General features: G+C 42.3%; 1 protein-coding gene across 1 annotated transcript in view; it reads left to right on the forward strand.

Annotated features, from left to right (window-relative positions):
- The window catches only part of ANKH (ANKH inorganic pyrophosphate transport regulator), a 154309-nt gene extending 129976 nt beyond the window's left edge, over positions 1-24333 (forward strand). The window contains exons 9-12 of the mRNA XM_063451849.1: positions 14500-14629; positions 15815-15938; positions 20248-20347; positions 23336-24333. Of these exons, the coding sequence (XP_063307919.1) occupies positions 14500-14629; positions 15815-15938; positions 20248-20347; positions 23336-23449 (468 nt within the window). The 3' untranslated portion in view covers positions 23450-24333. The remainder of the gene's footprint in view (positions 1-14499; positions 14630-15814; positions 15939-20247; positions 20348-23335) is intronic.
- The last annotated feature ends 610 nt before the right edge of the window (positions 24334-24943 follow it).

The following is a 24943-nucleotide window of genomic DNA, read 5'->3' on the forward strand; positions in this document are numbered from 1 at the left end:
AATCTGCCAATTCCATCATAATTAGCATAACAAGTGTAATTACCTTTATATACTGTAATACCATCTGGGGGTTTGACATCCTGGGTTAGGAGAGGATACTCCTTTGTCCATGCTTTACATATGGACCTGTTAAAATCATAGTGATAGGCAAAAAGGCTCAAAACACATGCTTCTATATCTACTGGCAGGATTAAAGGCACAGTGCCCAGGTGAGGCCGGGCACCGCCACACACATAGCATGCAGTCTTATTATGCTTATTAGCATTATATTTCATCCATTCTAACCATAAATTTACATCATTAAAACCTGTTTCTGCGGCCATGGTATCTTCAAAGGTGGGATTAGCAATGGCCATCATATCTTGAAAGGTCTGGATGTGAGGTTTTAATGGATTGGGGACCATATGGGTGGCCCCTTGCCACTCAGAAGAGTTGCACATATCTTTAAGGTAGAAATGTCCTAACTTTTTATAGGAACCCTTTTTCCAATACATTCCCATTACATATTGGTCTGCGTCTGTCGGACTTGGATGCTCAATGTTAAGAATTAGTTTCATTGGTGTACCTCCCCCAGGCTTTCTTAAAGTCATTCTCTGGAGAAGGGATCTACCTTGATCATCTACTTTGGATAAGGCACTTTTTGGCTTGTAACCCCAGGCAGGCCCGGCATTCCATCCCGCCGCCCCCCAATGGTCACAATTGTGCCCCCATTGTTTGTCCACTACACAAACATATGGGTCTTTTGAATGGGGAATATCTCTGTAGATGTTCTGAATTTGTGATGTAGGGAACGGGCATTCTACAATATCACAATAATCAAAGGTATAAGTAGCCACATGGGTGCATGATGAATTATACCAAAAGGTGTACCCACTAACATCTTTGGTGATGGCTACTTGCTGGGCCTTTATTAGGCTAATTAAGGAGAAGAAGAGGGTGTACCAGAGGTACATGCTTGTGCGGTATCTGCTTCCTCTGGGGCAGGAGACTTCTTGCAATGGGAAGCGTGGATCCAATTTGGCCTGCCGGCCACTTTGACGGAGGTTGCGGTGATCAGGAGAACTTGGAATGGACCGTCAAATCTTGGTTCCAGGGTGTTTTTCCGCACAAATTTCTTGACCAGAACCCAATCTCCGGGAAGCAGGCTGTGGGTACCTGTATCCAAAGCGGGATCTGGAATTGAAGAAAAAACTTGGGCATGGATTTTGTTTAAGGCACTTGCAAGTTCAGTTACATAGTCTACTAAAACATCTGATTGGAGCTGTAACTGTTGCGGATAATAACAACCTAGTCTGGGTGCTGTTCCAAATAGAATCTCATATGGGGATAATGAGTGCTTCCCTCTAGGTGTGTGCCTAACGCTGAATAAAGCTATTGACAGGCTTTCTGGCCAGGGCATCTTTGTTTCTTGTGACATTTTTAACATTCTGGCTTTTAGAGTGCCGTTCATGCGCTCTACTTTACCACTACTTTGCGGGTGGTAAGGGGTGTGAAAGGCTAGGGTCACCCCCAGAGCAGTCCAAATTTCTTTAGTCACTGTTGCTGTAAAGGCTGGGCCCTGATCACTTTCAATGACTTCTGGAAGTCCAAATCTACATACAATATCTGTAAGTAGACGTTTTGCTGTTGTTTTTGCAGTGATATTGGCCACTGGGTAGGCTTCTAGCCAGCCTGAAAACATATCCACTATCACTAGTGCATATTCATGAGGCCCACTCTTGGGCATTTGTATATGGTCAATTTGAATTCTCTGGAATGGGTACATGGGTTTTGCCAGGTGTTTTGGAGGCACCTTGATTGGTTTTCCAGGATTGCATTTTGCACAAATGACACAGGCCCTACAGAAGCTGTTGATCAATGTTGTGATTCCAGGTGCTTCATAATACTTCTGTATGAGGGCGGCCATTAAGTCTTTTGAAAAATGTGCAGGTCCATGTGCCCATTGGACAACTGCTGGATATAAATTTTTTGGAAGGCAAAATTTGAAGTTATTGTAATATACCCCATCCTTTAGGACAGCTCCTTTCTTTTTCCATTTCTGGATTTCTTCAGGGGTAATTGCAGCTTGCTGTTCTCGCAGAATTCTTAAATCAGTAGGAAGAGTTTGTAGAGCAAAAATAGGAACTTCTTCTTCTTGTCCGGACACTTCTTCATCCACTTCCTGCAAATCTCTGGCTGCTTGCTTAGCAGCCTGATCAGCTAAATGGTTGCCCTTTGCTTCATCTGTATCCAACTTCCCATGTGCCTTTACTTTCAAAACGGCCACCTCTTCGGGGAGTAGGAGGGCGTCCATTAGATCCTTGATTGCAGAGCTGTGTTTGACTGGTGTACCGGCAGTGGTAAGAAATCCTCTTGTCTTCCAGATGAGGCCGAAGTCATGTGCCACACCCAGAGCATATCTTGAATCTGTATAGATGTTGGCGCGTTTTCCTTCGGCAATTTTGCATGCTGAAGTTAGGGCTTGTAATTGAGCTTCTTGCGCAGACATCGCTGGTGGCAAAGGTGATGATTTGATAACTTCATCTGTTGTGGTTACGGCATATCCTGTATGGTATCTTCCTTCTTCATCAGCATACCTTGATCCGTCCACAAACAGAGTAAAATCTGGATCTGGTAATGGATTCTCATGCACAGTTGGTAAGTGCACTGTCTCCATCTTCATTTGTTCAAAACAGTCATGGGGTGTTTCTGGATCATAATCATTCACTATGACCAGATCTTGAAATTCTTCTTCCAGGAAATGGCGTGGCCATGCTTCCAGAAGGTCAGTTGTTGGGTATTTGACAATACCATTTTCCTGTAGCTGTGATTCATCCATGGTGGCCCATAACTTTGCCATGGGCCCAAGATCATTCCATGACCTTGTCTTCAACTTGGTGACAGGAATATGTGGGATAGCAGTATCCCAGTGGCGGTAGAGGTAGTTAAGTTCTTGAGGTAGTTGGATCAGAACCATGCTATTGCCTTCAGAGTCACAATAGAAATCTTGAGCGGTGAGCTCCACCTTTGTCCAGTGGTATAGCTCATCTTCATAGCAAGGTTCAGGAGTAATATTTGGTTTGTACCACGTGGTACAGAAGGCGTACTCCGGGCCTTCACACAAAGGTGTATCTTCTTCATGAAATGTTAGGTTTGGATGCATTCTCTTGATGCACCCACAGAGAAGGTAGATGTAGGTTTCATCCATGATAAACCCATAGTAGATACCCCCCTCAGGGAGTGGAAGAAGAGTGGATGGATTAAGAATTTGACATCTTTGAATGGAAATGTTGTCAGGCAGAAGAAGATGACATTGGAGGCGTAGGTGTCTGGCAGGAGACACGTGCTTGAGCTGGACTTGGTTGATAATGGCAGAGATGTCATGAGGGGCCAAAACAATCAGAGGGTGGCCAAGGACCAGGTCTGAGGTTCTTTCAATGAGTTCTCTTGCAGCAAAAACAGCCCGAAGGCATGAAGGGGTCCCTCTGGCCACAATGTCCAGTTGGCATGAGAAATATCCAATGGGCCTCTGGCGGCCTCTTAAATCATTAGTTTGGGTGAGCACTCCTGTAGCATGGCCTTGTCTTTCTGAGACAAATAATTTGAAAGGTTTTGAATAGTCTGGTAGGCCCAGTGCAGGAGCAGATGCAATAGCACGTTTTAGGGTGCGGAAATTGTCCAGAGCTTCATTGGTCAGGCCAAATGGATCTGATTTGAGTGCATCATAGAGGGGTTGCATAAGCAGAGAGGCTTCTGGAATCCATGCTCTGCAATAGGAGATGAGGCCTAAGAAGGCATGAAGAGATTTGGCAGTCCTTGGAGGTGGAATATCCAGTACTGCTCTCACCCGGTCCCGAGTGAGATGTCTGGTACCTTGAGATAGGCAGTGACCAAGGAAAATTACTGAAGGTTGACAGAACTGTAGCTTGAGGAGTGAAGCTTTGCATCCTTGTTCTGCCAAATAGCAAAGGAGACTAAGTGAACACTTTTCAGTAGTGGGAATATCATCTCCGCAGAGCAGTAAATCATCCACATACTGGAGTAAAACAACTTCTGGGTGTTCTGCTTGCCATGGGTCAAGGATGGTACACATGGCTTTTGCAAATTGGCTTGGAGAATTTTGGGCCCCTTGGGGCATGACAGTCCAGGTATACTGTTGCATTTCATGGGTAAAAGCAAACAGGTATTGGCAGGATGGGTCCAGTGGAACACTGAAAAAGGCATTGGCCAGGTCAATGACAGTGAAATACTTTGCAGATGGTGGAACTCCAGAGAGCAGAGTATGCGGGTTTGGTACAAGAGGGGTGTCCAGGACAGTTGCTTCATTAACTGCACGGAGATCCTGGACCATCCTGTACTTATCTGGCTCACCTTTTGGAGTTTTCTTCTTTACAGGAAATAATGGAGTATTACACTCTGATTTACATTTCACTAGAGCACCCTTCTCCAAGAGTGCCTTGATGTGGATGGAAATGGCTTCAGACTGAGCTGGTTTTAAAGGATATTGTGGTTTTCTTGGTAATTTAGCTCCTGGAATAAGCCTTACCACCACAGGTGGGACATTTAGGTGACCTATGTCCTCTGGGCCTGAGGACCATAAGTGAGCAGGCACTTGGGTCATTAATATTTCTGGGAAATTGGACCTCTGCTCTGCTGCTTGCCCAGGTTTTGCTAACTGCAGCATCAGAGGTATGGAGCATAAAGCTGAGGTATCTGAATCAGATAGAGGTGTAGACATTTCTACTTGTCCATCTGGAGTGAAGGTGATAGATGCCTGCAGGCGTGAGAGGACATCAGCGCCTAACAGGTTAATTGGGCAAGTGGAGGATACCACAAAACGAGCAAGCAGGCTAGAGCCAACTCGTAGTGGAGTTGTTAAAGGGCTGTGTCTTGGCTGGCCATCCACTCCAACACAAGAGACATCAATATTGGACAGAAAAGATGGGTCTGGCAGGTCTTGTTCTCGTAGAACACTACGGGCTGCACCTGTGTCAACTAGAAATGTGGTTGGTTGGCCCTCAATGGGTAAAGTCACTGTAGCAAGTGGCCCCCCTCTGTCCCCTGTAGTTACTGCCATGACAGGGGTTAATGACACAGGCTTGCCAATTTCCTAATCATCAGGTTCCTCAACCAGAGGAACCGTGGTCTCGGCCTTAGGGACCGGTGCTGGCCTGGAAGGCTTTCTTGGCTCTCTTTTAGGTTCTGGGCAGTCACTTTTAAAATGTCCTTTAGCTCTGCAATTGAAACAATAACCATCTTCTGGTTTGGTGCCTTTGGGAATGGGGGTGGTGCGGGACACCATGAGCGGAGCAGAACTAGGTCTTCTGGGGGTTTGGGCAGATTCTAACCCTCTAGCAACCAGGAGTAAAGTGTCCAAAGGAACAACCTTATATTCGGGGCGTGCAGCAATGATTCCTTTGCGTATGAAATCTTTAACACCTTGGACAAAAGCACCGGACAGCATTTGTGAATGGATCTTATCAGTAAGATCAAAACCTAAATCGGTAAACATTTGATACAGTCTTGCATGAAACCTTTCCACTGATTCTCCTTTATCTTGTATGACATCAGTAAGGCCAGCAGCCTGATCAGCAAGTTTGTCCTTAGCCCATTCTCTTAATTGGTTGCAAAAAGTTACTCCGGAGGGGTAATCAGTATCACTGGAGAGCAGATCTGTACTGAGGTGACGGGCCATGCTGGGCCAATATGCATCCCCTGCTTTAATGGCACAAATACTCAGTAAATCACGCCATGCGGCGGAATAAGTCTTTTGAATCTGAACTATCCCTCGGTAAAAAGGCATAGGCTGTTTTTCTGGGTCAGGGAGTGATTTCATTAAAGCACTAGCTTGGGTAGGATTAAAGGCAACATATTTAGGAGGGGCCCGTTCTCCCCGACCCTTGTGGCCAAAGGGATCATCGATAGAACGATGAGCTGAGGCTCCCACGGCCTCTAATGAATCCTGGGATACCCTGTCATCCTCTTCCTCTATTTCTACGATCTGGGCCCTTCTACGTGAGGGGCCCGCTTGAGGTGTCAGAACCGGGGGATGGGTGGGAGTCCCAGATGCAGGGGTGGCTTGTGGGTCGGAGTCGTGGGATAAATAATCACCGGGAAGTACCGGCATCAGGGCTGAACTGGGGGCTGCCATATTGGAGGCGTGAAAGGAAGCTGCATTTGGATTAAGGGAAGAAGTGGCGGCCATGTTGGGTGTGGGCACATCCGGGGCAGACTGTGCCGGACTGGGCATGACCGGAACCTGGGGAGTGGCTTGGGGAAGGGGTTGTGGGTAGCCGGGATAGGGCAGGGCCATGGGATATGGGAAGGGGTAGGGCCAGGCCGGGGAGGGCAGGAGAGTAGGGTGGGGATTTACATTTAAAGAGGTGGGGTATTGGACTGGGGCGGAAGTGGGCATGGGGGAGGACGAAGAAGGATTGGTGGAGGTGGGTGTAGAAGGAGGAGCCGGAGCAAGAGAGGAGGAGGTAGTTAGTTGGGTGGATACAGAAGGGAGGGTAGGGTTGTTAACGGAGAGGGAGTGTAGAGAGGAAATGGCAGATGAAATGTTAGGATTAGGCGCAGAAAGGAGTGCAGGGATGGATGAGGATGATGGGAGTGTTAGAGGTGGGAAAGGGGAAAAGAAAGATCCGTCAGAATTCAGGACCGGGCAGACAGGGGAGGTGACGGGATGGGCATCGGGAGGATTGGGAGTGGGGAACATAGTCAGCTGGCTATCACCTATTGCTGACTGAACCTTGGGGATAGACATCCCCTGGGCGCCATTTTGGGGCGCTGGCTGAGGAAATACCCCAGCAACACAATTTTTATGATACACAAACAATTTCACACCTTTGTGATTTATTTCTTCCTCAACCCAACCTTCTTGCTGAATAGCCTTTGCTACTCTGTACCATGCTTCAGCAGTCTTTAATAAATCGTTATCTGTAAGCTTGCCTTTCTTCTCTGTCAGTAATCTACGCCAGCTTTCTGGTTGTAATCTACCACATGAAGGCACAGCAATTTTACATACTTTAGCAATTCTTTCAACACCTTTAACCATTTCCTCTCCCTCTCTGTCTTCAACTAAATCACATGCGAGCCAGCCCCTACCGGGCTTGCCCAATTCCTGCCCCATATTCCCCCTCCCCCCTATACCAGCGTCCTAGATATAGGGATAGACAAGGGAAAAGGAACAAGAACGTCTACAATGCTCGACTGCCACTCGGGGAAGGGGTGGGTCCCCCCTCAAGTGCGTCTTCCCAAAACGTAGACTAGTCACTGAATCCGCCTACCCGGGGTGGTAGACACGGATTGGAGCGAGGTGAGAAGTGTGTGACCAATCACTTCTCTTTCAAGAGAAATGGGAGTGGATAGTATAATAGTAATAAAGTGAAGTGTAGGAAAGGGAAAAGGCAAGGAAAAATCCTTAGAGACAGACACAGGAGTTCATGAGACTCCTAATTAAACAAACAAAACAATAATACAATTGAAATACAGTGCATGCATCACAGTTCAAATAAAAACAACAGTAAACCTTTCCTTTACTCGTGTGCTTACTCCAAAGTCACCTCCCTCAACCCCGTAGTGTCTCCACACGGAGAACGACTTCCTTAAGTCTCACTACCAAAGGCCACGGAAAACAACTGACACCGGTCCGAGATCCGTTAGCCTCCCTCGTTACAGCAGCCCACAGAAAGTGGCCACTTCTAACCTCACTCTCGTAGTGCCCCTATGAAACCCACTCATAAGTCTCACTACCCCGTGGTGATGAAGACAGCAACGCCTGCCCGAATCCACACACCACAAATAAAAATTGGAATGGCTCCAGCCTAGCGCTCAAAGCTGGAGGGTACCACCTCTCTGCAAGCAGAGTTACGTGCACAATGAAGCTAGCTAGGCTATCAAGGTGACACAAAGAAGGATCCCCAGGAAACTATGAATCTACACAATCTCCACAGACCCAACTAGCCTCTTTTTCCATACAGCCACAGCCACGAGGCTCCTAAAAGAGGTAAACAGGCAAAGAAGACCCCCAGGCAAATCTCCACAGGTCAACCCCCCTTTTTCCCTACAACCACAGCCACGTGGTCCCTAAAAGGAGTAAAACAGGCAAACAGGACTCCAGGCAAATCCCCCGGGTCCACCCCCCTTTAACCCAAAAGGGGTAAGCAAGCAAACAGTCAAAACAGAGAACCCCAGGCAAGACCCCCGCAGGCTCACCCCCCTTTATCTCAAAAAGAGGAAAACAGGCAAAACAGAGAACCCCAGGCAAGACCCCCGCAGGCTCACCCCCCTTTATCTCAAAAAGAGGAAAACAGGCAAAACAGAGAACCCCAGGCAAGACCCCCGCAGGCTCACCCCCCTTTATCTCAAAAAGAGGAAAACAGGCAAATAGTTCAAACACACCCAGGCAACAGATAGACTAAATGCAGGTAAATAAGTGAGTAACGAGACACCGGGCAAGATATTACCTGTCTTTGATGTCCTCCCGGGAAGCAGTCACAGACACGTGGACGGGTCAATCAAAGGGGCCGGAACATACCGGTGGCTCTGCAGAAGTCTCTACCGTGTACCTGGAGGTGATCAGTCTCCTTTCCTTCCCCCTGGATTCCTCCGTCCAACCGCGTCTTCCTTAGGACGGCTCTCCGGCCGGACATAGCCCGATGCCCCACGTTGGGCGCCAAGTTGTTATGGTACTTTTTGCAGTAAACCAAAATGTTTAAATGTCTATCTGTTCCTGTCCAAATTAATAAAATTGAATTGCGTATATACGCTGAAGTAATTAAGTCTGACACACAGGGTTCAGGTTAAAATAACTTCGAGAAAATTTATTGGCAAGTGATTAAAAAACGGGTGCGCAGGCCCTTTTAAGAGGCATTTTGCGTCATCATTGATTATTAGAATATCAGCAAATAAACATCATTAATTGGATTAATTGTTAAGTGTCGGGATTAGTGTCCACCTATCAATATTATTAATTGGCTTAAAAACTAAGTGGTTAGTCCCGTGCCCACCCACCAAGAGGTGGGATTGTTCTGGACACGGGTGGGGACAAGGGGGTCTTGAGCGTCATTTTACACGGTCGGTGATCTCAGGCCTCGTGGCCAGGTGCAAGGTCTCTTATGAATAGAACATTTCATTACTACTGTGTTCTCATGGCCTTCAAATTATACTATGTTGCAAGTTAGGGGAAAGTCAGCAGTTCCTGAGTTAATCATGTCTTTAGAAAATATAGTCTTTGTCTATTGTATTAGATGTGCTGGGAAATTCTGTCATGTAATGTAGTTTTAAAATGTAGAAGTTAGGTTATGAGGACAAAATGGAGGAATGAAGAAGTCAGGTTAGGAGGACAAAATGGAGGATTTGCCAAGGTATGAGGTTAAAATGGAGTTAGTACAATAATTCAATACAAGTATAATAAAGATTTTTAATAATTCTACATCAGTGCCTTGAGTCACTTGGTATTTTATCTCTTTTCATTGTTTATGAATGGTTAAATACTGAATGAGTGTCCCCAGGCAGCCTCAGCAGACCAGCTCCTCTGTGTCAGTGATTGGCAGAGAGTTTCAGAACTACCCTTTGCTGGTAATGAACTGGTATAACTAAGGTGGAGTGTAATCTCCATCCAAGCCATATCCTAGTGGGAGCTGAGCTAGCAGCCAATGTTCAGCGTTAAACTGTTTAAAAATGTTGGTATGGCCTTCAGGGGACTCCAAGCACTGTAACCACTTCAATATTTGTGATTTTTTTGTGTATATATATATATATATATATATATATATATATATATTTTTTTTTTTTTTTTTTTTTTTTTCAGTTTTCCAGTGACAAACTCAATTCTGAACACAAACATTTGCAGAGGTGGTGTTGATTAGTTTTAAATTAAACACTAGTGTGAGTTAGTTACTTGTCCTAACTACATTTGAAAACCATTTACAGATAGGTACCATGACCCAGCAATTCAGCACCCAGACACAGAATGAATATAAACTAGGCTGCAGTTAACTAGGGCCTTTATACACACAATGTCCAAAATACTAGCTGAGTCTGATCTCTGATCCTTATTTAAATCTGGCATTATTCATCCAAAGTCTGGCAGGCATTGAGTTTCTTCCTTGTCCTGTCTTTTTGTTGCAGAGGCTTTTAGAACTTTGTTCACACATACTAAATGAAGTGTTCAACTACTATATGTACATGATCAGGCTTGGCTTTGATGACTGAATTAGGCAAAGTGGTGCTTGAAAAAAAACTTGAAACTGTAGGAACATCAGCAATAAAATGATGCAAACGACATATGCACTCTTGAAGCCACGAGAAAATTATAATGGAGACTATCCCTTCAAATTGATGATTTATTGCATAAAAGATAGCATACATGGCAGTGACTATACCTCATTTGTGTAAGTAACAAATAGTAAAACAACAGCAAATCCTCATACAGCTTAACAAAGTACACCAGGGGAAAACTGAAAAAAATATCAAACCTAAGAACTGAACACATTTCACATCTATTACATGACGATTCCTCAGTCTGTTATAATTTTCTATCAACCCTGTTATGGGGTCAGTGTGACCTTTATATTAGTAAATAACTCACTTATGTCCCCACTTGCCGTGGGTGGGGGCATGTCTACTAAACAGGTATTGACTACTAGCATCTGGGTAGATATTGCTGCCCAGTTTCTAATAAAATAAAGGGAGGGGCCTTGCACAGATTCACCACACCAATCGGCATTGTGTTGGTGCTTAAAATGTAATAATGGAGGTGAACAGGTTAGACAGGTCACCAGCATGGGGAAACTATTAAATAAAAAAACATAGGGGGGTATCCTGATGTCCCCCCAGCCCTACCCATAAGCAGCATGCGGAGCTATTAATAAAATAAATGGCAGTACCCAGCATTATAAATCATTCATTAGTCCCCCCCCCTTAACCTCGTGGGTGAGGGTGGGGCAGGCACTAAGATTTAATTTAGGCCCAAATACAAGATTATAAAAGAAAGTCAATCTTGACTAAATGCCTCTGTTGTCACTGTACGGAGTGCCACCCTCATGGATCTGCCTCACGGAATAACCATAGTGACTTTACGGAAAAGTACAAAAGAAACAAACCGATAAAAAGGAATTGCAAAATATAGGAGAATCTGTTGATAAAAAATATATTTACTTAAAACCAGTGTGCTTCCACAGAACATAAAACCAGTGTGCTTCCATAGAACATAAAATCAGTGTGCTTCCATAGAACATAAACCAGTGTGCTTTCACAGAACATAAAACCAGTGTGCTTTCACAGAACATAAAACCAGTGTGCTTCCATACAACATAAAACCAGTGTGCTTCCATAGAATATAGAACATAAAACCAGTGTGCTTCCATAGAACATAAAACCGGTGTGCTTCCATGAAACATAAAACCAGTGTGCTTCCATAGAACATAGAACATAAAACCAGTGTGCTTCCATAGAACATAAAACCAGTGTGCTTCCATAGAACATAGAACATAAAACCAGTGTGCTTCCATAGAACATGAAACCAGTGTGCTTCCATAAAACATAAAACCAGTGTGCTTTCATAGAACATAGAACATAAAACCAGTGTGCTTCCACAGAACATAAAACCAGTGTGCTTTCACAGAACATAAAACCAGTGTGCTTCCATACAACATAAAACCAGTGTGCTTCCATAGAATATAGAACATAAAACCAGTGTGCTTCCATAGAACATAAAACCAGTGTGCTTCCATAGAACATAAAACCGGTGTGCTTCCATGAAACATAAAACCAGTGTGCTTCCATAGAACATAGAACATAAAACCAGTGTGCTTCCATAGAACATAAAACCAGTGTGCTTCCATAGAACATAGAACATAAAACCAGTGTGCTTCCATAGAACATGAAACCAGTGTGCTTCCATAAAACATAAAACCAGTGTGCTTTCATAGAACATAGAACATAAAACCAGTGTGCTTCCACAGAACATTAAACTTGTGTACTTCCATAGAACATGAAACCAGTGTGCTTCCATAGAACATAAAACCAGTGTGCTTTCACAGAACATAAAACCAGTGTGCTTCCATACAACATAAAACCAGTGTGCTTCCATAGAATATAGAACATAAAACCAGTGTGCTTCCATAGAACATAAAACCGGTGTGCTTCCATGAAACATAAAACCAGTGTGCTTCCATAGAACATAGAACATAAAACCAGTGTGCTTCCATAGAACATAAAACCAGTGTGCTTCCATAGAACATAGAACATAAAACCAGTGTGCTTCCATAGAACATGAAACCAGTGTGCTTCCATAAAACATAAAACCAGTGTGCTTTCATAGAACATAGAACATAAAACCAGTGTGCTTCCACAGAACATTAAACTTGTGTACTTCCATAGAACATGAAACCAGTGTGCTTCCATAGAACATAAATCCAGTGTACTGCCATAGAACATAAAACCAGTGTGCTTCCACAGAACATTAAACTTGTGTACTTCCATAGAACATGAAACCAGTGTGCTTCCATAGAACATAAATCCAGTGTACTGCCATAGAACATTAAACATAAAACCAGTGTGCTTCAATAGAACATAAAACCAGTGTGCTTCCACATAAAATAAAACCAGTGTACTTCCACAGAACACATTTGAAAAACAAATCGAAAAACAAATAACGCAACTGACACCCCAAATATTGATTGTGTAGATAAGTGACCTGTGAAGCAGGTGAAAGGCTGCTGAGTCTAGAGACATAGTGAAGAATTTCTTAAATCAATATACAGTATCAGATTGAACTCATGAAACACCATGTCCTAGCTCACTAATTTGCTCACATAAATATACAGTACTTGGTTAGACTTATTAAGCAAAGTATCCTAGCTCTTTAACTCAATGGTACTGATTTAAACAAAGTCTAGGTCTGTTATGGCAAACGTTACAAAGGAATATTTGTCAATGATGCGGTAGAAATTGTGCTACAGGCTTAGTGAACAGGTTAAACTATAGGGGTAAAATAGTTTCTGTTACAGTTTTGAGGAGCAAAAACTTGAATGGGATACTCAGAATGTGTTATTAAAGTGATAAACATCATTTTCATTAAAAGGTTCCAAGTACGGACAATTCAGACTGAATACCTCTATCAGGAGGTCGAAATTATTAGCCCATTATTACTCAAGCCTTGATGTGAAAATGTCAAATTCTGGTAGTAAACATATACCTTATACTTAAATGTGTGTGTATTGAACACCATAGGCTTTGTTGTTAACTATTGGATTGCTGGCACCATTTATCAACAACTTTTAGTTGTCAAGTGCAATGAGACCATTTATCAGGCATTATGTTCCCGACAAATGGAATTAAATCACCGCTATCAATATTTTCTTTCTTTTTTTTTTTTTTTTATTCTTTTTTTTTTCTATAGTGCGTGAGGTAACAGAACATTTGACAATGCCACAACGGCATATAAAAACTCAGGTATAACACAGTTTGACACAAATATGGCATGAAGGTAACAGCACATTTTTAAATGTATTATGATCAGATTAGGCAGACATGTCCTTGTATGGTTCTCAGCAATTTAAGTTATTTATGAAGTAATTTTCTCGTTAAAACATAACAATAGGTAAGAGTTAGACATTTTCATAACCCTATGTAACACCGCTTTACTATCTAGTCATGAAATTCTTATGCTGTGTCAAGAGTTAGTTTGTGAATGTAGGCCAAGTGTAAGTTTAAGGATAAGTTTACAACGTTTATAGGTACATGCAAATACAGTTCTGCAGGATTGGGATATGTCGTGCTATACGCTAACTTAGGTTCCATGCTAATGGCAGGTAGGTGTCTATACCTAATTATATCGGCATGGCCTTAGAGTAGCGGCACGGTTTGTTACTGATGTAGGCAATATAAACATAAAAATATAAATAGGCTTCATTTCACATTCCCAAAGTTAAACAAAGATAATACCTTGGAGGTTAACCAGACACAGGTGTTTAGCAACGAGTCCGCCACTTAGACAGGCTTGGTCTGCCATGGTGTTAGAGCATCGTTTAAGTGTTAGCTTTACCCAGAGACTATACATAGTGCCATGTCAGCACATTTAAGCGGGTTCCTGACATTTAACTTAAAGTTTAATCCAAGTAGTTAGTTAGTGTGTCAATATGTACTGCTGGGCGCTGGTGAAAAATAAATAAAAACAACAACAAACAAAATGTAGTCTAGTCGCTGGTGTACCTAGCCAGTCTAGGGCACATGAAGGTAACTTCTTGTTGCTAGTCTGCTAGGTGTGTACTGTAAGCGTTTGCTAGTATCGCTTGGACTGTTGCTGGGGCCAGGAGTTTGATGCCCGGCTAAGGGGCTGCTTGTATCGGTCGTTAATGCGGTTCATATATAGCAGTTTTATCAGAGTATACGGTATTTATTTATTTATTTATTTTTACCCAACCGAAAATATCCATGCTCCAGTTCTCCTTATTGAATGTCTATGTGCCAGATTATTAAATTGGTATTATTATTTTTTTTTTTACTCTACAGCTATGTTTTTTGATGTTCTGGACCCCAAATGTATCGGAGAAGATCCTTGTTGACATTATCGGTGTAGATTTCGCTTTTGCAGAGTTGTGTGTGATTCCATTGAGAATCTTCTCATTTTTCCCAGTGCCAGGTATGATTAATAGTTACTTACAAGATTTTCTTATATTTTCTAGAATGTTCGTTCATAGTACAAACCTTTGTAGGTCAATGTTTTGGGTGATATTGAACTACAATACCTTGTGATTGAAAATAATTCTGAGAGTGGATAACATAAATATAAATATGTTGCATGTAAATAACCTTTGTAGGTCAATGTTTTGGGTGATATTGAACTACAATACCTTGTGATTGAAAATAATTCTGAGAGTGGATAACATAAATATAAATATGTTGCATTCTTTTTGTAAAGATCACATATTATTCACAATTTGAATGCCATATAACAACACCAATAAAAAGCCACCTATTAAATCAGACAAATGTGCCAAACATTAAGGAGTCCAGTATCCAGTGGGAGTGACAACTTTGCCACCCAACGTGGTCATGTAAGGCACACTGAGGACCTCATGTGTGTCTTGTAAATGCAATCTCATGCTGGGGATTAATGCATGAAACAGTGTTATCCTAACGTGATTTATTTTTTTGTAGATTTCAGCCATTTCCCCATTATTTGTTTTTTGTATATATTTCTGGGTGAGAGATCTTAAGAAAAGTGTCTGGGAAGGCTGCCACAAATTTCTATCATACCACTAAAATGTTGCTATATGACCATATTACTCTTACAATACAGTGCATGATGTGAACATACTATGACTTGGTTTATAAATACTGTATCATAGCTTTCTATAAGAGAAGAAACCTATATAGCAACTGCATGCATTCTTATAAGGAAAAAAAACATGAATTAAACTATCTGGTAATTTGATAGAATTGTCATATTTCTGTTGCTATTCATTTGCAAAATAGCTTTAGATTTTTCAGGAATACCAGTGCAAGACTTTCTACCACTTTATGAAAAAATCCAGTTTGCTGCCTCTTTGTGTCTTCCATATATCGTGTATATATTGAACACACTGCAATCTTTTCCCACCCAAGGTGCAGAACACAAGATCCCTCTTAATAGACAGGGGTCCAGGGCCAGTCAGGGAGATCTTCTGATCTCCACATTGGCTCATTCAGTTTTAAAGTAGCTCCAGTCCTGGCTATATGATATGCATGCATTGAGTTCATTTGACACTATTGCTTATTACTTTTCATGACAATGTGCACTATTTATTTCTGTCTGCCAAAGTGATCATTATATTCTTACTTCCAGTTACTGTGCGTGCCTACTTAACCGGCTGGTTGATGACACTCAAGAAGACATTTGTTCTTGCGCCAAGCTCTGTTTTAAGGATTATCGTGCTCATCTCTAGCCTGATTGTCTTGCCTTACCTTGGGTAAATTACTTCTCTAAAAAAAGCATGATTGGAAAAACATCTATTATTTAAAGCATACTGCAAACTAGCACATACATTTATAGGTTTATTTATGTGCTTATATATACCTGATTACGCAAACTAAAAAGAACTTGCATTTTTTTTTTCTCAATTTTCAATTATTTTATGTGTATGTTTTAAATACATACACATATAAAACTTAATAATGATTGTGAAAATATAAAAAATATATATATTTACATATGGTAATTTTGCATCCTAAAATTCGGAAAGTTTATAGTTTATTCACTAAACCCTAATTACCAAAAGTAAATTGAGCTACGAACTGAATAGTAAACTGCAAAATCCAGTCTAAAATAGCCAAACTGATCAAAGCTGGGTTTTGTTCTCATTATTATTCACTGTTAGAGAACAAACCCCAGTAAACGTGCTCATGTTATTACAACTCTTCTGTTGCATGTGATTTTAACATGTTAATATTAGTGATGTCGCGAACATAAAATTTTCCGTTCGCAAACAGCGAACGCGAACCTACGCAAATGTTTGCGAACGGGCGAACCGCCATAGACTTCAATAGGCAGGCGAATTTTAAAACCCACAGGGACTCTTTCTGGCCACAATAGTGATGGAAAAATTGTTTCAAGGGGACTAACACCTGGACTGTGGCATGCCGGAGGGGGATCCATGGCAAAACTCCCATGGAAAATTACATAGTTGATGCAGAGTCTGGTTTTAATCCATAAAGGGCATAAATCACCTAACATTCCTAAATTGTTTGGAATAACGTGCTTTAAAACATCAGGTATGATGTTGTATCGATCAGCTAGTGTAAGGGTTACGCCCGCTTCACAGTGACAGACCAAACTCCCTGTTTAACGCACCGCAAACAACTGCAAACAGTCCATTTGCACAACCGCAAACTCCCCATTTGCACAAGGTTGGATACCAAGCCAGCCATGTCCCGTTCCTTGTCCTCACTGATGTCATTGAAGGTCTCTTCCTCCACCCAGGCACGTACAACACCAAGGGTCCCCGAAAGGTGACAACAAGCCCCCTGTATTTTTTTTTTTTTTTTAAATGTACACTACTGTTACACCAGATATGAGTTGCACTGGTGTGACACTGTGCCCTGGAAGGCCCTGAAACGCACATGTGTGAAGGAAACTGACTGCTATTATATTACAGTCAAAACATTTTTTTTATTTTTTTTTAAATGCAAGCTATTGTGACACCAGATATGAGTGGTGGCACTGGGCAAGTGGGCACAGTATACGCTGTGAGCCTGACACACACGCTGGCAGGCAGGCAGGCAACTGCAATTAGATTACACAGACTGATGTTCCAGCCCTAAAAAGGGCTTTTGGGGGTGCTGTCCTTACAGCAGAGATCAGATGAGTCCTTCAGGACTGTAGTGGACACTGAATACACTAGCCTAGCTATCGATTTCCCTATTAAATCAGCAGCAGCTACACTGTCCCTCCTCTCACTAAGAATGCAGCTTCCGGGGGGCGGGGCCTAGCTGTCATGGAGAAAAGACGCACTTCGTGTGAGCTCCCTCAATATCTCACTTTAGGCAGCTATCAACAAGCGAATTTCACCCCAGAAGGGGATGACCCAGCAATGTTGCTCCTACCTGACCGACCCGACATGCTTAATAGCGGTCAGCAACTCGACAGAGTCTTACTTACCTCCGCGTGGCAAGTGTGGCCTGGTGCTCACCGGGCGGGAGAGGCGGCCGATCTCCCGATCCTGGGATGCCCAGGACCAGCTACTTCCTGGCAGGAGCTCCGTTGCTCCCCCTCCCGGACCGGTGGGGGTTATCCCGGTCCACCCCTGAGAGGCTGTCTGGAGCTAATGAACGCACAGAGCACAGCCGCCCAGGCTGACATACTCATCTGCGACTCTCCCAATATGGCGGCAACCGCGTGTCCTCCTGGTACCAGCAAAGCATGGCAGGATATTGAGTCTAAGCTGGACAGACTCTTTAATCAATTTTGGAAGCAAATAACAAGCAGGAAGCCCCAACAAGCTCCACCACAGCCCCAACAAGCTCCACCACAGCTAAGCAAAGCAGTCTCCATTAAAATCCACCAACGCAAAAGGCGTCGAAGATGGGAGCGGAGGCACAAACAGAAATGCAGAGCCTGCCCCACGTCAAGCACTCGCCTCCACCTTAAGCCACCACAATCCCGCACCGGATGTGAAGCACCACCGGGACAGATCCGACCACCCGACAAAACAAGCTTCCACCACCTCAAGCCGCGAACCCGGCACTCAGCCAGAGACTTGCCTTTGTTGTTCCAGGTATCAGGGACTCCCAGGGTTTGCACCTGGCGCCCAGAAGGGATCGGATGAGCACAAGCAGTAAACAGCAGCCTGCCAAGCATGTCCCACTATAGCCGATCCTCCACACCATGCCTTTGATCACATGAACTGCTCTCTGCACATTAACTAATCGTAAAGTAGCAAGCGTTTAAACATGTCATTATTTCACCTCCTAAAGAGTTTATTGTCGTAGTTCCTTACATGCCTTTACCTTAACCGTTCATGTATTATGTTATTCACTAGTCTCATCTCATGGGGCGACTCACACTTGATTTATAACTAGTGGTGGAGCTGCTGATATAAATACACAGTTGATAACGTGCAAGCTACACCCTAAACATGACAGCCATATTTCACAACAATGTACTGCTATATACTCGTACCCTCAGTGCAACTAGCCATGATATACGCACGTTCAGCCTAGCATGCTCAAATATAACACACTTCTGTCTAAAAAAAAAAAAAAAGAATGCAGCTTCCGAATGAATCTAATATGGATGCTCTCCAGGAGGTGGGAGGGTCTGGGAGGGAGGGTCTGCTGCTGATTGGCTGGAATGTGTCTGCTGACTGTGAGGTACAGGGTCAAAGTTTACTCAATGATGATGAATAGGGGGCGGGCCGAACATCGCATATGTTCGCCATCCGTGGCGAACGCGAACAAGCTATGTTCGCTGGGAACTATTCACCAGCGAACCGTTTGGGACATCTCTAGTTAATGTATATGATATTACTATTAAAATCACCCCTCTTTTACTTCTCATTGGATTATAGTATAAACTGCAGAAAAGAAAGGAAGTCCCGAAGCAAACATTAAAGATAGTTGATTGCAATTAATCTTGGATTAATTAATGGGTGAAAGGTTGGTCAGCAATATGTCCATTTTAACTTGCTACATGTCATATTTTGTGCCCAGCTTTATAGCTAAAATAAATGGGTTCTTGTCACTATAGGTATATCACATGGGCTCCTTTGGAAAGTTATTGTAAACACTCTGAACTTCACACCCAAGTAGCTGAGATGATTGGCAGATATGGGTTCAGTAGGTTCACGCAATGTATACATATTTAACGGATGGTTATGAAATGACGAATGCACGATGAACACAATGAAATTCCAAACCAGCACAGATGTAGTCGAGCATGAGCCTTGATGAGATTCTTTGCAAATTGTCATAGAACAGTGTAAATATATAATGACATATACTAGTAGTGTAACAGTGTAAATATATAATGACATAAAAAAATGTGATAACTTAGCAGAGGCTTTGCTTCTAGGAAACTTAGCAGAGGCTAATTGTGGATATGTCTCTGTTGTTTCCTTTGAGACCCAACAGGAAGTCCATGCAATGTGCAGTGCAATCGTATGCTCTGTTACAGTCAGAATGGAGAACGTGCATGGATAAAGGGACACTGTCTTTATCTCATTGAAGTGGGTGCAGTCCTTTTACCTCTGTTTTAGAGAAACTGTAATGTTTTCATTGCAAGGTTAAGACTGCCTTTATTGACTGTCTACCAGACAGCCACTAGAGGTGCATCCTGCTGTTTCATGGAGCGTGTTGCAAAACACCATAGCAAAGCATTGATTCAAGGCCCAATGCGCAAGTGGCACAAGGTTCCTCCCCACAATGACTTTGGAGGAAGCATAGAGACTAAGCCAGTGCCTCGGGAATCGGGTGTTTTGAAGGGTTTTTAACCCTTGCATTGCCACAGTGGAAGGGGAGGTGGAAGCACAGTGGCAGAGGGAAACTATAGGGTTAGGAATACCTTTTAATATCACACTCTCCTGGCATGCTAACTCTCTTTTATTAAAAATGTATTGCCAGTAAACGCTTGGCACAGATTAGGAACTGGTGAAATGATGATAGTTATATATGATGTGCAATGCTCAATATTAAACTTATATACATATTGTAGTGTAGATGCACTTACATAATGCCCTGGTTTGATCATTTATTCTGGTATGACTTTTTCTTTCTTGAATCCAGAGTCCACGGAGCCACATTAGGAGTAGGATCACTTCTAGCAGGCTTTGTGGGAGAATCAACCATGGTTGCTATTGCATCTTGCTATGTATACAGAAAGCAGGTAAGTAATACAGCTTATACTATTTTTATTTTTAGGTATATCCGTGGTCAGACTACTATTGCAGTATAGATAAGTGAAATAAAAGGATGCTACGATGTAACTGTGATTGTTTTTTTTCCCCATTATAAATAACTTTAAATTCACATCACATTGTCCTTTTAGTGGAAAGAGATACGCATAAATTATCGATTTCTCTGCAGAACAGCCCATGCCTTATGATTTAAAGAGAAACTGCCACTTCACAGGCTTTTTAGTATGATGTTTATTTATTCCATATTGTGAGATATAAAAAATAAAATGAAATTACAATTTCAGGACAGTTTTTAATTATATGCACTGCTGAATTTACCTGCATCCAAGAACTGGGCACTTACATATTGACTCCCATTAAAAATGTTGCCCTTTTCTGATGAAGAACGTGGTTAGTGGAAGAGGAGTTTCTGTTCTCCTCATTTGCATTGTGTGCCCTGGCTGTGCCAGGACTGAATTTGATTGAGATTTCACTTGCTAAATCTTTACTATGCATTGAAAGAAAAAACAAAACTGAGAATCACATGAAAAAAGGTTAATCCTAGTTATAGGTGTTTTGTTAATGATTTATTCAATGGTTTAATTTCCAGTGATAGTTTTCTTCTAACTGTGTTCGTATAAGTAGGCACACTATTTCAGTCTATTAAAGCGGCACTGTCATGCCGAACTTACCTTTCCCCAATCGATTCCTCTTCTCTCCTTCTCCCAGGATCTGTTCTTCTTTTCTTCCTATCTGCTATAGTTTTCTTTAAAACTTAAAGGAACACTATAGTCACCTAAATTACTTTAGCTAAATAAAGCAGTTTTAGTGTATAGATCATTCCCCTGCAATTTCACTGCTCAATTCACTGTCATTTAGGAGTTAAATCACTTTGTTTCTGTTTATGCAGCCCTAGCCACACCTCCCCTGGCTATGATTGACAGAGCCTGCATAAAAAAAAAAAATGGTTTCACTTTCAAACAGATGTAATTTACCTTAAATAATTGTATCTCAATCTCTAAATTGAACTTACAGGAGGCTCTTGCAGGGTCTAGCAAGCTATTAACATAGCAGGGGATAATAAAATCTTAATTAAACAGAACTTGCAATAAAGAAAGCCTAAATTGGGCTCTCTTTACAGGAAGTGTTTATGGAAAGCTGTGCAGGTCACATGCAGGGAGGTGTGACTAGGGTTCATAAACAAAGGGATTTAACTCCTAAATGGCAGAGGATTGAGCAGTGAGGCTGCAGGGGCATGTTCTATACACCAAAACTGCTTCATTAAGCTAAAGTTGTTCTGGTGACTATAGTGTCCCTTTAAGAAAAAGTAGGGACTATTTCTCTTCTGGAGGTTTCCTACGCAGTGACCAGCAGTGACCAGCGGAGGAGCAAAGTGTGCTTCGTTTCCGGTGGTCACAGCAATTTTCCCATGATCCTTAGCTTTCCTCCCTGTTCCCACGATGCTTCCTGTCACTTAGACAGAACGCCGGCAAAACTGCCGATTTGTGTTCTAACAGTTTCTCCATTCGTGTTAGAACGCAATTCGGAACTTTTTTCGGATCGGAATTTCATTCGAATGAATGAAACTCCGATCCTATTCATTGCGGTGGCTGCATCTTGCAGCCGCTTAGTAGATAACTCCCTAATTCCCACGGTATTAGGGAGCTATCTACTAAAAGGCTGAAAGACCTAAATTGGTCTTTCAGCCAAATTTACTAATACTAAGTAAAGATTACTTAGTATTAGTAAATAATATGCCCCTACTCGCTATACCGAGAGTAGGGGCATGTCTAGTAAGCAGTGAGCAGCCTGTGGCTGCTCACTGTAAAAAAAACACACACAAAAAAAAAAAACCTATTGGCCCCACCCCTACTGTCCTGCCCCCACCCCTGCGTGATGGGGGCTATAAATCACAATGGGGGGGACCTATTGTCCACCCTCCACCCGGCCCCCACCCCTGCGCGGTGGGTGGGGGCCCTAAAAAACAATAAGGGGGGGACCTACTGTTCTCCCCCCCGGCCCCCACCCCTGAGCGGTGGGTGGGGGCCCTATATAAGAATGGTGGGGGGCGACCTACTGTCCTCCCCCCTTGGCCCCCACCCCTGAGTGGTGGGTGGGGGCCCTAAAAAGCAATCACCCACCCGCCGCGCAGGGGTGGGGGCCAGATAGTAGGGATTTTATTTTACAGTGAGCAGCCACAGGCTGCTCACTGTTTAGTAGACAAGCCCCTACTCATATTGACCCCCATAGAGTGAGGGGGGGGACCTGGGGGGCTTATGAAGTGGTGGGGAGCCCTGCCGCTTCTGTCTTTACATATTTCAAGGAGGGAGCTGCGTGCCGGTAGCTCCCTCCTTGTAATAAACTGAACGAACAAACGAACACTGATACACAGTGTTTGTTTGTTCGTCTGATTTTTCTATTCATTCATTCGTCTGTCTGATGAATGAATGAATAGATTAAATTCCCGTTCGCATGTCCAGGTGTTTCAATGGGCATGTGCGGGAATCTCACAGGCTATCTAGTGTGGGCAGATGACGTGTCCCACAGGGACTTCACCTACCCACACAAAGATGGCGGCGCCCTGAATATAGATCGGGGCAGAAAATACAGATTAATAAATAGGTCATCTGGGGGGCTTCGGGGCATTTGGAGGTGACTAAGGGGTCAATTGGATGTAGTGGAGGCGGGAGGGGGGTTAAAAAACAATGGGATTCGGCATGACAGTGCCGCTTTAATGTACAAATATATTTACCAAGTTGCAATGTATGTCTGATTTGGACAATTTGGGCAGAATCTTTTATTTTAACCTAAATATTGCAATTCCCCATAGTAATTTGTGGTCCACAGACTGAGATTGGTACAGAAATAAGTGGACCACACAACCAAGTTATTCAACAGAATGTCTAGGGATCCCAGTCATTTTTTTCCAATCATCTGGTATTGTTTAAAATGTGAATAATGACTTTTCCCATGTGCAGAAAAAAAAGGATGAGACTGAAAATGCTGTGGAAGGAGAAGACTCTGCAATGACTGACCTGCCTCGTAATGAAGAGATAACAGACATAGTTGAAATGAGAGAAGATGGAGAATAAGAAAGAACATTTGATTGTCATTTGCAATGCAGTCAGAATCTCCCTCCATCCCTCTTTATATATATATATATATATATATATATATTTTATTTTTTACCTGTATGGAAACTTGGGTATAAAAGATTCCAGAGTTCTTAGCATACTGGGTATGCTTATGCTTTGAGATGCCTAAAAGAAAGCTTTTGCTTTTACAAATAACGTGATTAATTCCCCTTCCCATGGACATATAGGTGGTAATAACCCAAAAGAGAGACATTTACCCCTTTCCATACTTTGAGCTTCATTGGACAATCTCCATTTGTCAACCAAAGTGCTACTCTACGTCTCAACTGATTATGAAGCAGCCATCCTACACAGGTTCCTGGTTAGCCGAAACTTTATTTTTTCAGATGTTGAAAAGCGGAACTTTAAGTCTATGTTTCTCATATCACAATATTGTGTATGAAGAATCCTTCTACAGTGCAAAAGGGATGTATTTTAAGAAACTACAGGTACAATTACACAGTGATTACAAATGGACTGGGCCAGACTGGGACTGTATATTGGGATTGGACATAGTCTGTTTAATTAAGCGTTTTGTGATCACGTGTGTGATATCACGTGCCCACTGAAGTGGAACGTCAACTTACCAAGTGGTCTACAGGGTCCATTGTCTAGTCTTTCCCACCAATTCTCACTGTGTAGCAGAAAAATCGTGCTTTTATACCACACGTCAAATAAGAATGTGTTTCCGTAAAAATTTTTAACTAGAGCATTTAGATTTCAACAGCATTTTTAAAAGGTTTGGCATTACTTTCCATTTGTCACAATTATATTTTCTTACTGATTTTATTGACTTGTACAATAGAGGTCATTTCCTTATACAAAAACAAAAAATTAATAAAATGGGGAATAAGATTTAATATTTTTTTCTGAGGTATGCATTCAACATATGTGATAATGTGATGATGATAATACTTACAAAATTAGTAATTTGGTTATTTTCATTTTTTTCTTGTTTTTGAACTTTGAACTTGAACTTTGAACTCATGTTTAGAAAGAAAAAAAAATATTATTTATCTTTATTTGACTAACAAAATTATTACCAAACTGTACTTTACTTTAATTTTTCTATGCGCCAGCTCCCATATTCTAAATGTAATTAAAATGACTCTACCTATTTGTATCTCCCTGGAGCTTCCATTTTGACTTCAATTTAGTTTTCCTATTTTCTGGAAATCCCAATGTCATGGCAGCTTTGTAAAGAGCAGTAAGGAACAGGTGACAAGATTTGCTATGCACAAAGTAAACAAATCCATTGCTGCTGGGATAAAATAGCAATTGATTACAGGGGGCAAGCTACGAACCATAAACTTACAGCTCATTGAAGTTGTAATGGTGCAGCGAGTCTATTGGTATCACTCTCCCCACCCCCCAGTTATCTACCACAATTGGCTCCTCTACAGCAACTTGGGTAATGCTGCAAGCTCTGGGGGTGGGTGTATAATCTGTATT

This window comes from Pelobates fuscus, chromosome 4 (assembly GCF_036172605.1).
Source record: "Pelobates fuscus isolate aPelFus1 chromosome 4, aPelFus1.pri, whole genome shotgun sequence".
NCBI lineage: Eukaryota > Metazoa > Chordata > Amphibia > Anura > Pelobatidae > Pelobates > Pelobates fuscus.